The sequence below is a fragment of the Mustela erminea genome, chromosome 2, assembly GCF_009829155.1.
Source record: "Mustela erminea isolate mMusErm1 chromosome 2, mMusErm1.Pri, whole genome shotgun sequence".
In the NCBI taxonomy this organism is placed as follows: Eukaryota; Metazoa; Chordata; class Mammalia; order Carnivora; family Mustelidae; genus Mustela; species Mustela erminea.
The window spans coordinates 78,140,034-78,155,846 of record NC_045615.1 but is presented as its reverse complement, the minus strand read 5'-3'; the positions used below and the strand labels follow the sequence as shown (position 1 = coordinate 78,155,846).

The window sequence follows — 15,813 nt, the reverse complement described above, 5'->3', positions numbered from 1 at the left end:
ATGGTATATTAGCTCTCACATTCAAGTATATATAAGTAATATTTGAAAACACATGTCAAAATACAGGTACTTAGAATTAGATAAATTCAGATTAAGAGAAAATGAATTTTTAAAACAAAACATTATATGATTCTAGTGTTAATTAAAATCATGAAATGATACTTAGAAAAATATAGGTTCTGGAGACTGATTTTAAATACTCTCTCCATTCAACTTACTATGTAATTTCAGTAAGTTACAGAACTTCTCCAGGTCTGTCTTCTCAACAGGAAAAAAAAAATGTTCATTTTTTTAAAATTAGTACAATGCCTACAAAATAGTCACACTCAATGATTACTATTGTTCAAAATTCAAAAAACTGAACTTAGAATAATTTTAAAAGTTCCATTAAAATGAATTTTTTCTTAATATTTTTAAAGGTTCTGTTTTTTTCTATTATAGTATAGATAGATGGAGGTAGATTTATTGTGAAGCTTAACTTTCTGGGCCCCTTACACTTGCATAGGACCCTTCCAAATACAGTTGATCCTTGAACAACACAGGTTTAAACTGCACAGGCGCATTTATATGCATGTTTTTTCCTAATACAGTACTATAAATATATTTTCTCTTAAGATTTTTTTTTCAGTTTTTATTTAAATTCCAGTTAGTCAACACAGTGTAATATTAGTTTCAGGTGTACAATTTAGTGATTCAACACTTATATCCAACAACCAGTGTTCATCACAAGTGTCCTGCTTAAATATATGATTTTAAAAGAAATTAATAATGCTAACCTTTCAGTGATCTTTCCACTTAGACCATCCACAATCTCCAAAGAAATGTCTCCCTGAGCCCAATTCAGACTCAGGGATTTATATTCCAAGTTCGTTTGAAGTGGATATGCAGCAGGTACTAAACTAACATGAGGTCTGTTGACCAAATAAAACATTGGAAGTTTTGAAGTGAGTGCATCATCAACACGTTGCTTTATAGCAATTTCTAAACCTCTAGTATCACTGCAATTCCCATCACCTAGAAAGTAAAAACAAAACACCCAGAAGTTCAGTATCAATAGACAAGAAAAAAAAAAGGAAACAGTCTAAAGTATATTTTTTTCTTGCAACCTATCCTTTCCTACTTCTCAGCAACTACTTCTGTATTTTTTACCAGAACCAGGACAAAGTAACAATGGTCATAATTTCCATTAAAAAAAAAAATTCTACAGAAAATAACAAATCGACATTCCAGTGACTAAAAGTGAAGAGCCAGAACTGACCCAGAAAAAAATATAATGCTTTTTACAAAGTTCTGTCAGAGAGAACTGGTTCATCCTGTCTTGAATTCTCAGATTACAGCAAGAAACTAGCAAATAATACAAGAAATAAATGAGGCTGAGAAATGGTGAGATTAAGTTATTTTCCCACATCTATGAGCCACAAATTACAACTATTCCAGTACCACAGTGTTCCACTTTCACAAAACAATTTAAATAATGACCATTTCTGGTTACAGTTGTAGCTAATATCAAAATCTTTGAGTTTTCAGTTAAAATAATTATTGAGAGAATGCTAAAAAAGGTGTAAAATCATCAGTGTAGTATAATACAGTGGGTTGATCAAACTTAAAATAGAAGTTGGACAAGTCATTCCTATTTTAAAATTAGTACAAAAATTGGAACTCTTTTCTTCTTAAAGGGTCAGTTCTCTCAAAGACACATTTTACATACCACTAGGCATTATATCACAAAGTTTTGTTTCCATATATTGGAACTACTGAGGTGGCTAGTGGTTTTACACTCACTATGATTATTTGGAAACCAAAAAATGATGTAAAAAGAACATGAATTACTGTTGAACCCTTTTTCTAAGCACTCCTTTGTGTTTTTTTTTTTTTAATCTCAGTATAGTTAACATACAGTGTTAAATTAGTTTCAGGTATATAATATATGGATTCAACAATTCTATATATTACTTGGCACTCATCAAGATGTGCACTCTAAATCCCCATCACGTATTTCACCCATCCCCGCCACCACCTGCCACCCCTCCCCCCTCTCTCTGTTCTCTACAGTTAAGAGTCTATTTTCTGGTTTGTCTTTTTTTTTTTTTCCTTGCTTGTTTCTGAAATTACACATGAGTTAAACCATAGGTATATGCCTTTCTCTGATTTATTTCATTTAGCATTATACCCTCTAGATACATCCATGCTGTTGCAAATGCCAAGATTTCATTCTTTCTGATGGCTGAGTAATATTGTATGTATATGCCACATCTTCTTTACTCATGTATCAGTAGACACTAAATATTCCTTTGAACAACCCAAATTAAGAAATACTGACAAATTAAGACTAGTTAAAAATATGCTTGGGCACACACACACAAAAAAGATATGCTTGGGCACAAATAGTTGAAAAGAAATAAGGTCTAAGGAATAGTCACTGTGTCTATAATGAACAGAAGACATGGATTCAAAGGAAAATGTTACATATTATTATACACTGTGTTACAGAATAAATGTGTCCCAATAAAATTAATAGGTTAAAACCTTTCCAATGAGATAGTAGGCCTTTGTGAGGTACCCTTAAAAAGATGCTCTCATCCCTGCTTCCACTATCAGTGGAATTTTTATTGTAGCAGCCCAGATTAAGACATACTGTAATGAGATAATGGCACTGTTTGTGCCTAAAATACCAAGATACATGTGGAAAAAAACAAAAAAATGGAATTTGTAAGTCAAATTCCATTTGGAATTTCTTACGTACCAAATTGTTTCACCAAAATGTTTCAATATGGTAGTATAACAGCAGTAATGTAATAGAAAAAAATATATTAATATTAGAAATTTTACTTTTTCCCTTTATATGTGCACACTTTAACTATTAACTACATCCAAAGTATGGTTTTACTTTGAGGCTACATCTTGTTCCTGGAAAAATACAGCTCTAAAACTGTCATATAATGGGATAAGCTTGATTTATCTCAAGTCATCTAAAATAACATGAATCCCCAAGGTAAAGTCAAAAATTAAATCTAATCGAAGACCATAGCTGACCTGACTGGACACCTTTTTATACAGAAAAGATTCTGAGGAGATTAATCTACCATAAGTGTAATGTAAGTCAGCAGAAATGGTTGCTGATACAGCTATTAAAAACTGAGAATGCATGAGTAAGAATATAGTCGAAGGCAGAGGCTTTAACCCACTGAGCCACCCAGGTGCCCCTTTGAGTAAGAATATAGTATATAAATAAAAGAATCAAACATTAAAGAACTATGCACTGGTCTTACATCTGGAACATCATAATTAGTCTGAGGTATTACATTTTAACACCACCACCCATATATTACAGAACATCCAGAGAAATAATTCAAATTCCTGTGAAACACAAATGTGTGGCTAGGAGAAGACATAAAGGCAAGAAGCATCTTGCCTTTGTATTCATAATGCTCACTCTATATTTTATTGCATGAATGGTACCCCTGAGAATAATGTGATGGTATACAACCTAGCATACAGTAGGGGGCTTAATAAGTACCTGATGAAAAAAGAATATAAAAGATTAGATTATCAGAGACCAATAATTATCAATCCTGGATGCACATTAGAATCTTGAGGGGTTGGGATATTAATACCAATGCCATTCTTGCATTATCTTAAAAGCTTCCTGGGTTAGCATAAAATACAACAAGCATAAAAAATAAAATTTATTTCTCAGGTGTTCTGGGCAGAATTAGTTTTAAGTAGAAAAAGAGCACTTTCAAAAACAAAACATGCTGATTCAAACTGTTTATTTATGAAACATTTACTGACCCCCTAGCACAAACCGGACCAAGATGAGTGTGTCAAAGCACCTGCTTTCAAGAATGTCAAGTTTAACAGACAAAGCAGTGAGACTCTAGTCACTCGCTATGCTCAGACAAAGCTATCAGAGCTCAATTTAATACAAAAAGCAGTAGCATGAGAAGTTATAAAACGGTTTTGAGTCCAGGCTCTGCCAATAGGCAGACTGACTGACTTGGGGCAATTATTTTACTAACACTAACAATTACTAACATTAATTAATTACTGATCTTAAAAAAAGAAGAAACAAATACAGAATCTCTCAGGTTATCAAATGTTTCTTTAAAGTCCATGAACTTTGTTTAAAACAGATTTTTTCACTAGGGAATTAGCAATTGGTATTCTTTATAATCCAAATGTACAATTCAAATTAGTGTATTAAAAGAACTGGACAGAAATACCTCTGTACAAACACTCTTGAAATTTTTAGACAGATGATCTTACCATAATAAAATACCAAATTTTCAAAATACACCTTAAAAACCTTGAAAATTAAAAAATTAATATCCAGCTCTTAAGTGCTTAAGCAAAGTATTTTCTTCTTTATGGATTTTTCAAAATTTTTTTCAAATAAATAAATATTTATTTGAATATTTGAATATTGAATATTTTTCAAATAAATAAATATTTATTTATTTATTTTATTTAAGAGAGAGAAGGAGAGTACATGTGCATTAACAGGGGCCAGGGCAGAGGGAGAGAATCTTGAGCAGACTAGGCACTGAGCACAGAGCCCCATAATGGGGCTGGATAGCCACAACCCTGAGATCATGACCTGAGCCAAACTCAGAGTCAGACACTTATTGACTGAGCCACCCAGGAAATCCTACTCTGGATTATTTTCTTTTCAATAATAGTAAATGTCTTTTTAGCAAGCCTAAGACTTTTTTCCTTAAAAAGAATACTACCACCATTAAGTGATAAAATGAGTATCTAAGAACACTCACAGATTAAAATTGGCTTCTGTAAACTTTCTAAAAAGTTAAGTAAGTTGAAATATAATACTCTCCCCACTGGTAACAGAACTAATAAATAAGGTTTTTAAGAATTTTAAATAAAGACCTGTAAAAGATTTCATAAGAATTATGAGAGAACAGGATGATGTAATTATCCTCAAAGAATTAGATTTAACTTATATTGTCAGTACAGAATTACAAGGAAGCAAATTTCAATTCTAAATAAGGAGGGTTTGGTTGTTTTTTTTTTTTTAAACAACTGGGGCTATTCAATTAATAGAACAGATTGGTTTTAAATCCTACACTTCACATTACATTTTAACACCACTGCCCATATATTAGTTTTAAAATAGGGTTAGATGATACTCTATCAGGAATGGTATAAAATGAGTTTAGTTACTAAGTGAGAAGCTCTACTAGACTACAAATAAAGTTCGGTAATCTCTGAAGGTTCTTTTTGCTCTCTAAATTTCTCCTAGTGTACAGAAACTTTAAATGAATATTTCTCAGAACCATTCACATCATCTATATCAGAATCACCCAGTGGTGCTTTTACATGTATATTCCTCTCTATCAAAACTCCCTCCCCCAGAAACAGAAGAGAGATCTTTAAGAGGTCCAAAAACTGGCATTTTTTACCAACAACTTTGAACACATTAAAATCACTTAGGTTATACCAGGAAGAGCACCAATTATCTTAAGGTGTGTCCCACAAAGATGCCAAGAAAGAGAACAGAAACAATTTTACAAGGTCTATAGTACTTTTATTGCTACCTGGTATTCCCCATTGCTAGGAGCAAAAGGACACTCAAAACGACAGAAGATTTAATTTTTAAGCTCCTGTCTCAAATTACTAGCTAAATACTAAATAATTTTACAAGAGCCTATATCCATTCTTTTAAGAAACTAAATATAGTATGGAGTTACGACAAGTTTTACAGTATTTTTTTCACCAAACTCAAAGAAAACTGTGATTCTAGAGACAGCATAGACAATTCTTATATACTTAATAGACATTCAATAAAAAAGGCCTTTCTTAAAGGAGATTGAGAAAAGTTTAAATCCTGAAAGAGTATGAGACCTAAAAGAAAACAAGGCAAAGAAATTCAGTAAGCAAATTAAATCTAAGAAATGTGCCACCTACAATATGTATTTGGAATAAGATTTAGAAGTAACTACTTTTGAGGGTAAGAATAACTGGCATTATCATATATTACCAGTGAGAATGAGACTTAAAGGATAACTTAGTAACATTTCTCAAAATTGCAAATGCATACATTTTTGCCTGTGATTCTACTTCCAGAATTCATCTTAGAAATAGATACATTTATACATGTGCAAGTAATATAAAAAGGTCATTCACTATAGCATTTTGGTAGATGAAAAAAATTGGAAGCAATCTAAAATTCCCTCAACTTACAAGTGGTTAAATACATTATGATACCTTTATACAAAGAAATACCATACAATGAGACACAAATAATAATGAAGAAATTCTTTACATACCTGACATGGAAATATTTACAAGGTATATTATTAAACAAAAAAAAATGCAGAAAAGTATGAACTGTATTATCTATTCATACAAAATACAAAAAAGAAAAGAAAAAGAATACACATTTACTTCTTTAAGTATAAACTATTTTTGGAAAGAAAAACAACAAACTAGGAAAAAGGAATGCCACAGAAGAAAAATGGGTGCCTGGGGCACTAGGATAGGAGGGAAACTTTTCACTAAAAACCCTTCTGAATCCTTTGAATTGTGAATCAAATAATATATTTTCTATACAAAGAAAATAAGTAACCAATTTCCTTTTTACAGTTTATTAAAGCCAAACAAAAATAGCATCTTGTGACAAACCATAAGTGACTCTTTTTTTTTTTTTTAAAGATTTTATTTATTTATTTGACAGAGAACACAAGTAGGCAGAGAGGCAGGCAGAGAGAGAGGAGGAAGCAGGCTCCCTGCTGAGCAGAGAGCCCGATGCGGGACTCGATCCCAGGACCCTGAGATCATGACCTGAGCCGAAGGCAGCGGCTTAACCCACTGAGCCACCCAGGCACCCAAGTGACTCTTAATATCACAAAAAAAACTGAGGGTTGCTGGGGGGAGGGGGGATTAGGAGAGAGGGGTGGGGTTATGGACATTGGAGAAGGTATGTGTATGGTGAGTGCTGTGAAGTGCGGTGATTCATAGACCTGTACCCCTGGGAATAAAAATATGTTTATAAAAAAAATAAAAAATTTTAAAAATAGCATCTTGTATACACATGGAACTGAAAAAAATATTACTTGTAAGAGAAACTCCCAAGAAATGGGTATAAAATATATAAACAACAACAACAAAAAAAAAAAAGAAAAAAAAAAGAAATATCAAGGAAGAAGCAAGATGGTGGAGTAGCAGCAGACTGAAATAGCATTAGGTTCCAGGAGTTCAGTTAGTTACCAAACCATTCTGTACACCTACAGACTCAACAGGAAATAGGAAAGAGGAGCAGCAATTTTAGGAACAGAAAATCGACCACTTTCTGGAAGGTAGGATGTCCAGAGAAGTGAATCTGAAGCAATGTGAAGACAAACCACAGGGGGAGGGGCTGGCTCCTGCAAGCAGTGGAGCAGTGGAGCACAAAATCAGAACTTTTCTAAGTCTGCTCCACTGAGGGATCGCTCCAGAGGCTAAGTGGGGGTGGAGACTTCACAGGGACAGTGTGATCTCAGGACCCATGGGGTCAGAGAAAGACCAGGGGTGTCTGAGTGTGGCAGAGCCCCCAAGTATCAGAGCGGGGAAGCCAGCTAAAGAGATGGGAGACAAGGTGGGGACTCTCAGCTCACGGTTACCTTAAATACGAGGCAGAGTCAGGCCACTGATCTTCAAGCAGGGACACCACAAGTGGCAGATCTGGAGAGACCCCCTCCCTCCTCCTCTGGAAGGAGTGGCATGTGGGAGCCTTGGTCACAGGCCGGGTAAACAGAGCGCCACCGGAGACCATGGAGACAGGAGGGATTGACTGCTTTTCTCCGAGGGCACACTGAGGAGTGGGGTCCCAAGCTCTTAGCTCCTCCAGGCCAGAGACTAGAGGCTGCCATTTTCATTCCCATCTGCCAAAGCTCTGCAGAAAGCCTTCAGGGAACAAAAGCTACCAAGAGCAAACCGAAGCAGATGACTTAGCTTGGCCCCTGGTAAGGGTGATGTAATTCTGCCTCTGGCAAAGACATTTGAGAATCACTGCAACAGGCCCCTCGCCCAGAAGATCAGCAAGAACATCCAGCCAAGACCAAGTTCACTGATAAACAAGAACTGTGGAACTCCAGGGTTAGGGGAAAGGAACCTATAGAATTCATGGCTTTTCCCCCTGATCCTTCAGTCTTGTGAAGTTAAATTTTTAAAATTTTTTTCTTATTCTATATATATATTTTTTAAAGATTTTATTTATTTATTTGACAGAGAGAGATCACAAGTAGGCAGAGAGGCAGGCAGAGAGAGAGAGAGGAGGAAGCAGGCTCCCTGCCGAGCAGAAAGCCTGATGCGGGACTCGATCCCAGGACCCTGAGATCATGACCTGAGCCGAAGGCAGCGGCTTAACCCACTGAGCCACCCAGGCGCCCCTTATTCTATATTTTTTTAACTTTTCCTGTTCCTCTTTTAACTTTTTAAACTATTTTATCTTATCAATACTTTTTTTTAAAAAAAAGCTTTTTAAATTTTCATTGTTATAGTCGTATTTTATGCCTTCATTATATTTAACTTTATTTTTTGTATACATATAGGTTTTCTTTCCTTAAAATTTTGGGATATAATTTCTTCTAATAGATCAAAAGATACTCTAAATCTAGCTCCAGCCTGATCACATTCTCTCCTTTTTTTTTCTTTTTCCGATAAACTTAGCTTATCAATTCCTTTTTAAAAATCTTTTTAAATTTTCAACTTTACAGTCATAGTCCATCCCTTCATCATGTTTACCCTTATTTCTATACATATAGGTTTTTCTTTCCTTAAGATTTTGGAAGGTAGTTTCTTCTAAGAGACCAAAATATACCCATAATCAAGTGGGTGGCTCTGTTCTATTAACCAGTATAATAAATATATATACATATATTTTTAAACTTTTTCCCCCCTTTTTTTCTCCCCCCAGTTTCAGGTCTCCTCTTATTTGGTCAGCGTATTATTTTTCTGGTGTCCCTGCCACCCTTTTAGTATTTTATTCTCTCATTCATATACTCTTATCTGGATAAAACAACAAAGCAGAAAAACTCACCACAAAAAAAGAACAAGAGGCAGTACTGATGGCTAAGGACTTAATCAATATGGACATTGGTAGTATGTCAGAACTAGAGTTCAGAATGATGATTCTCAAGGTGCTAGCTGGGCTTGAAAAAGGCAGGGAAGATATTAGAAAACCCCTTTCTGGAGAAATAAAAGAACTAAAATATAACCAAGTTGAAATCAAAAAAGCTATTAGGGAGGTGCAGTCAAAAATGGAGGCTCTTGGGACGCCTGGGTGGCTCAGTTGGTTAAGCAGCTGCCTTCAGCTCAGGTCATGATCCCAGGGTCCTGGGATCGAGTCCCACATCGGGCTCCTTGCTCGGCAGGGAGCCTGCTTCTCCCTCTGCCTCTGCCTGCCTCTCTGTCTGCCTGTGCTCGCTCGCGCTCTCTCCCTCTGTCTCTGAAAAATAAATAAAATCTTTAAAAAAAAAAAAATGGAGGCTCTTACTGCTAGTATAAATGAGGCAAAAGAGAGAATTAGTGATATAGGAGACTAAATGATTGAGAATAAAGAAGCTGAGCAAAAAAGAGACAAACTACCAGACCACAAGGGGAGAATTCGAGAGATAAGTGATACCACAAGATGAAACAATATTAGAATAAATGGGATCCCAGAAGAAGAAGAAAGAGAGGGAGGGGCTGAAGGTATATTGGAGCAACTTATAATAGAGAATTTCCCTAGCATATCAAAGGGAACAAGAATCAAAATTAAGGAGACACAGAGAACCCCCCTCAAATCAATAAAAATAGATCCACACTGATTATCTAATAGTAAAACTTCCAAGTGTTAGTGACAAAGAGAAAATCCTTAAAGCAGCTAAGGACAAGAGGTCTGTAATATACAGTCGTAGAAATATTGGACTGATAGCAGACTTATCGACACAGACTTGTCAGGCCAGAAAGGACTGGCATGATATACTCAGAGCACTAAATGAGAAAAATATGCAGCCAACAATACTATATCCAGCTAAGCTGTCATTGAAAATAGGAGGAGAGATAAAAGCTTCCAGGACAAACAAAAATTATAAGAATTTGCAAACACCAAACCACCCCTACAGGAAATATTTAAAGGGGTCCTCTAAGCTAAAAAAGAGCCTAAAAGTAATAGACCAGAGAAGAACAGAGACAATACACAGTAACAGTCAACTTACAGGCAATATAATGGCACTAAATTCATATATTTCAATAGTTACCCTGAATGTAAATGGGCAAAATGCCCCAATCAAGACACAGGGTATCAGAACGGTTAAAACAAACAAACAAACAAACAAAAAACACAAAAAAACAAACAAACCACTGATATGCTGTCTATAAGAAACTCATTTGAGACACAAAGACACCTCCAGATTGAAAGTGAGGGGATGGAAAACAATTTACCATGCTTATTGACATCGAAAGAAAAGTGGCAATCCTTTTATCAGTTAAATTAGATTTTAAGCCAAAGACTATAATAAGAGATGAGGAAGGACACTATATCATACTTAAAAGGACTGTCCAACAAGAAGATCTAACTATTTTAAATATCCATACCCTTAACATGGGAGCAACCAATTATATAAACCAATTAATAACAAAATCAAAGAAACACATCGACAATAATACAATAATAGTAGGGGACTTAACACTCCCCACACTGAAATGGACAGATCACCTAAACAAAAGATTAACAAGGAAATAAAATTCTTAAATCACACACTGGACCAGATGGACATAACAGATATATTCCGAACATTCCATCCAAAAGCAACAGAATACACATTCTTCTCTAGTGCACATTAAACATGCTCCAGAATAGATCACATCCTCGGTCACAAATCGGGTCTCAACTGGTACCAAAAGACTGGGATCATTCCCTGCATATTTTCAGACCACAATACTCTGAAGCTAGAACTCAATCACAAGAGGAAAGTTGGAAAGAACTCAAATACATGGAGGCTAAAGAGCATCCTACTAGAGGATGAATGGGTCAACCAGGAAATTAAAGAAGAATTGAAAAAATTCATGAAAACAAATGAAAATGAAAACACAACTGTTCAAAATCTGTGGGACACAGCAACAGCAGTCCTGAGACAAAAGTATATAGCAATACATGCTTTTCTCAAGAAGCAAGAAAGGTCACCAGTATACAACCTAAGCCTACACCTAAAGGGGCTGGAATAAGAAAGCAAAGAATGCTAAACACAGCAGGAAAAGAGCAATCATAAGGATCAGAGCAGAAATCAACGAAATAGAAACCAAAAGAACAGGAGAACAAATCAACGAAACTAGGAGCTGATACTTTGAAAGAATTAGTAAGATTGATAAACCCCTGGCCAGACTTATCCAAAAGAAAACAGAAAGGACCCAAATTAATAAAATCATGAATGAAAAAGGAGAGATCATAACCGACACCAAAGAAATACAAACAATTATAAGAACATATTATGAGCAACTATATGCCTGCAAATTTGAAAATCTGGAAGAAATGGATGCACTCCTAGAAACGTATGAACTACCAAAACTGAACCAGGAAGAAAGAAAAAACCTGAACAGACCCATAACCAGTAAGGAGATTGAAGCAGTCATCAAAAGTCTCCGAACAAACAACAGCCCAGGGCCAGACAGCTTCCCAGGGGAATTCTACCCAACAGTTAAAGAATTAATACCCCTTCTCCAGAAACTATCCCAAAAAATAGAAATGGAAGGAAAACTTCCAAACTCATTTTATGGGCCAACATTACCTTGATCCCAAAACCAGACAAAGACCCCATCAAAAAGGATAATTATAGACCAGTATCCTTCATGAACATGGATGCAAAAATTCTCACCAAAATACTAGCTAATAGGATCGAACAGTACATTAAAAGGATTGTTCACCACGACCAAGTGGGATTTATTCCAGGGCTACAAGGTTGGTTCAACATCCGCAATCAATAAATGTGATATAATACATTAATAAAAGAACAAGAACCATATGGTACTCTCAATAGATGCTGAAAAAGCATTGACAAAGTACAGCATCCTTTCTTGATCAAAACTTGTCACAGAGTAGGGATAGAGGGTACACACCTCAATACCATCAAAGCCATCTATGAAAAACCCACAGCCAATATCATTCTCAAGGGGGAAAAACTGAGAACTTTTCCTCTCAGTTTTCCTAATGTCAGGAACACAGCAGGGATATCCACTATCACCACTGCTATTCAACATAGTACTAGAAGTCCTAGCCTTGGCAATCAGACAACAAAAAGAAATGAAAGACATCTGAATCAGCAAAGAAGTCAAACTCTCACTCTTTGCAGATTATATGATACTTTATGTTGAAAACCCAAAAGACTCCACTCCAAAACTGCTAGAACTCATACAGGAATTCAGTAAAGTGTCAGGATATAAAATCAATGCCCCCAAATCAGCTGTATTTCTATATACCAACAGCGAGACAGGAGAGAGAGAAATTAAGGAGTTTATCCCATTTACAATTACACCCCAAACCATAAGATACCTAGGAACAGACCTTACCAAAGTGGCAAAGAACCTGTACTCAGAAAACTATAAAGTATTCATGAAAGAAATGGAGGAAGACACAAAGAAAGGAAAAAACGTTCCAGGCTCATGGACTGGAAGAACAAATATTGTGAAAATGTCTATGCTACCTAAAGCAATCTACACATTTAATGAACTCCCTCTCAAAATACCACCAATTTTTTCCAAAGAAATAGAAGAGATAATTTTAAAATTTATATGGAACCAGAGAAGACCCCAAATAGCCAGAAGAATGTCAAAAAAGAAAGCCAAAGTTGGTGGCATCACAATTCCAGACCTCAAGCTCTATTACAAAGATGTCATCATCAAGACAGTATGGTACTGGCACAAAAAGGGACACATACATCAAAGGAACAGAATAGAGAGCCCAGAAACAAACCCTCAACTCTATGGTCAACTAATCTTTGACAAAGCAGGAAAGAATGTCCAATGGAAAAAAGTCTCTTCAACAAATGGTGTTGGGAAAATTGGACAGCTGCATGCAGAAGAATGAAACTGGACCACTTCCTTACACCACACATAAAAACAGACTCCAAATGGAATGAAAAACCTCTATGTGAGACAGGAATCCATCAAAATCCTTGAGGAGAACACAGGCAGAAACCTCTTTGACTGCAGCCACAGCAAATTCTTCCTAGAAACATTGCCAAAGGCAAGGGAAGCAAGGGCAAAAATGAACTATTGGGACTTCATCAAGATCAAAAGCTTTTGAAAAAAAAAAAAAAAAGACAATGGACAGAATGGGAGAAGATATTTGCAAATGACATATCAGATAAAGAGTTATTATCCAAAATCTGTAAGGAACTTATCAAACTCAACACCCAAAGAACAAATAACCCAATCAAGAAAGGTCAGAAGACAAGAACAGATATTTCTGCAAAGACATACAAATGGCCAACAAACACACGAAAAAATGCTCAACATCATTCGTCATCAAGGAAATACAAATCAAAACCACAATGAGATACCACCCCACTCCAGTAAGAATGGCTAAAATTAACAAGTCAGGAAATGACAGATGTTGGTGAGGATGCGGAGAAAGGGGAACCCTCCTACACTGTTGGTGGGAATGCAAGCTGGTGTAGTCACTCTAGAAAACAGCATGGAGTTTCCTTAAAAGTTGAAAATAGAGCTACCCTATGACACAGCAATTGCACTACTGGGTATTTACCCTAAAAATACAATGTACTGATCCAAAGGGGCATGTGAACTTGAAAGTTTATAGCAGCAGTGTCCACAATCGCCAAACCATGGAAAGAATCTAGATGTCCATCAACAGACGAATGGATAAAGAAGAGGTGGTATAGATATACAATGAATACTATGCAGCTATCAAAAGAAATGAAATCTTGCCTTTTGCAACAATGTGGATGGAACTAGAGGGTATTATGCTGAGAGAAATAATCATAGAAACACAATTATCATATGGTATCTCCAATATGAGGAATTTGAGAGGCAAAGCGGGAGGTTGTGAGGATAGGAAAGGACAAAAAAATGAAACCAGATGGGATCAGGAAGGAGACAAACCATAAAAGACTCTCAATCTCACAAAACAAACTTAGGGTTGCTGGGGGTTGGGGGTATGGATAGGGTGGTTGGGTTATGGAGATTGGGAGGGTAGGAGCTATGGTGAGTGCTGTGAAATGTGTAAGCCTAATGATTCACAGACCTGTACTCCTGGGGCAAATAATACATTGTATGTTAATAAAAATAATTTTTAAGAAAAAAGGACTATTGGGTCTTCTAGGATGGTGTCCCAGATGCTATCCCAAATGGTCTTTCAAACAGTTAGCATATTGGGATATCGGGATGCTTGGGTGGGGCTCAGTCAGTTGAATGTCTACTTTTGGCTCAGGTCATGATCCCAGGGTCCTGGGATCAAGTCCCACATTGGGCTCCTTGCTCAGTGGGGATCCTACATCTGCCTGTGCCTGCTGCTCTCCCTACTTGTGCACTCTCTCTCTCGGCAAATAAATAATACCTTTAAAAAAAAGCAGAAATATCACCACCTAAAAACAAAAATATTACCTACTGAGGATCTCAAGCTTACAGAGGCGATTGCTTTCAAAAGGGAATGGCAAGCAAAGAAGAACCAAGTAACAGCAGTATTTAAAGTGTTTCACAGGTGTAAATTAAAGTTTTGCAACACTCAGGGTTTTATGAAAACTATACAAATGAGTCCCCTAATTGTTTACTGACAATGGTTGAAAAACCATTCAAATGTAATTACATAATTTGGTAACACCTCCCACCAAAGAATGAATTACTAGTTCCCATTTATCGTGTGTTTTAGTTACTGCCTACTCATTTGACAACTTCAAAGGTCCCAGATCATAACCAAATGTGTGAAAAACGTAGCTAAAAAACCAAATGGGCATTTAAGACTTTTCTTATTTTAAAGATAATTAAATATAAGCTTTTAGACTTGAGAAGTTCAAGGAAACATCTTTCTCCCAAAGAAAGGGAAAAAATTGAAATATTGTGCAGACAAATGTGTAAGTTCAAAGTATAACACATCTAACTGGCTAATTTAAAATATTATTTGTCCTCCTCCTGATAAGAAGATAGAAGTCGAATTACACAAAGTATGATCACAAGTTACTATGAAATGAAAATCTCAATGAAACAATGTTTTTTTTTTACCTTAAATAAAGGATCATGTATGCAAAATCTCTATTTATTCTGATTAAGTAAAATATATTTACTTAGTAAGAGAGGCCAGGAGGTAATAAAATCCCACTCACCAACAAGTATACTGCTGATATAAACTGGCTGTATAAAGTGACTCAGCAATGCTCCCTGTACACCAAGCACTTCCCATCTTGTCAATTTGTCACTTGAGGACATACTGCTTACTCTATTAACAACATCTGCAGGACAGTAGACAGTCAGATAAATTTTGCCTTCAACAGCCACATGGAGACTCAGTTCTTCATTGGCTTCAAATGCAGATATAGAATGTGGATTAAGACGCCTAGAAAAAGGAAAAGTTTTTTCCTTTAAAAAACAAAGTATACACAATGGAGTATTACTCAGCCATAAAAAGAACAAAATCCTGCCATTTGCAACGATATGCAGGGAGCTAGAGTGTATTATGCTAACTGAAAGTCAGTCAGAGAAAGACAACTACTGTATGATTTTACTCATGTGGAATTTAAGAAACAAATGAGAAAAAGGAAAAGGCGGGGGCAAACCAAGAAACAGATTCCTTTAACTATCGTCAACACACAGATGGCTTCCAGGGATGGG

General features: G+C 35.9%; 1 protein-coding gene across 4 annotated transcripts in view; it reads right to left on the bottom strand.

The window, feature by feature from the left end:
• The window catches only part of ADAD1 (adenosine deaminase domain containing 1), a 110,420-nt gene that overhangs the window by 69,034 nt on the left and 25,573 nt on the right, over positions 1-15,813 (bottom strand). For all 4 annotated transcript variants that reach the window (XM_032333331.1, XM_032333330.1, XM_032333333.1 and 1 more), the window contains exons 9-10: positions 15,309-15,538; positions 777-1,014 (exon numbers count right to left, since the gene is read on the bottom strand). In XM_032333331.1, the coding sequence (XP_032189222.1) occupies positions 777-1,014; positions 15,309-15,538 (468 nt within the window). The remainder of the gene's footprint in view (positions 1-776; positions 1,015-15,308; positions 15,539-15,813) is intronic.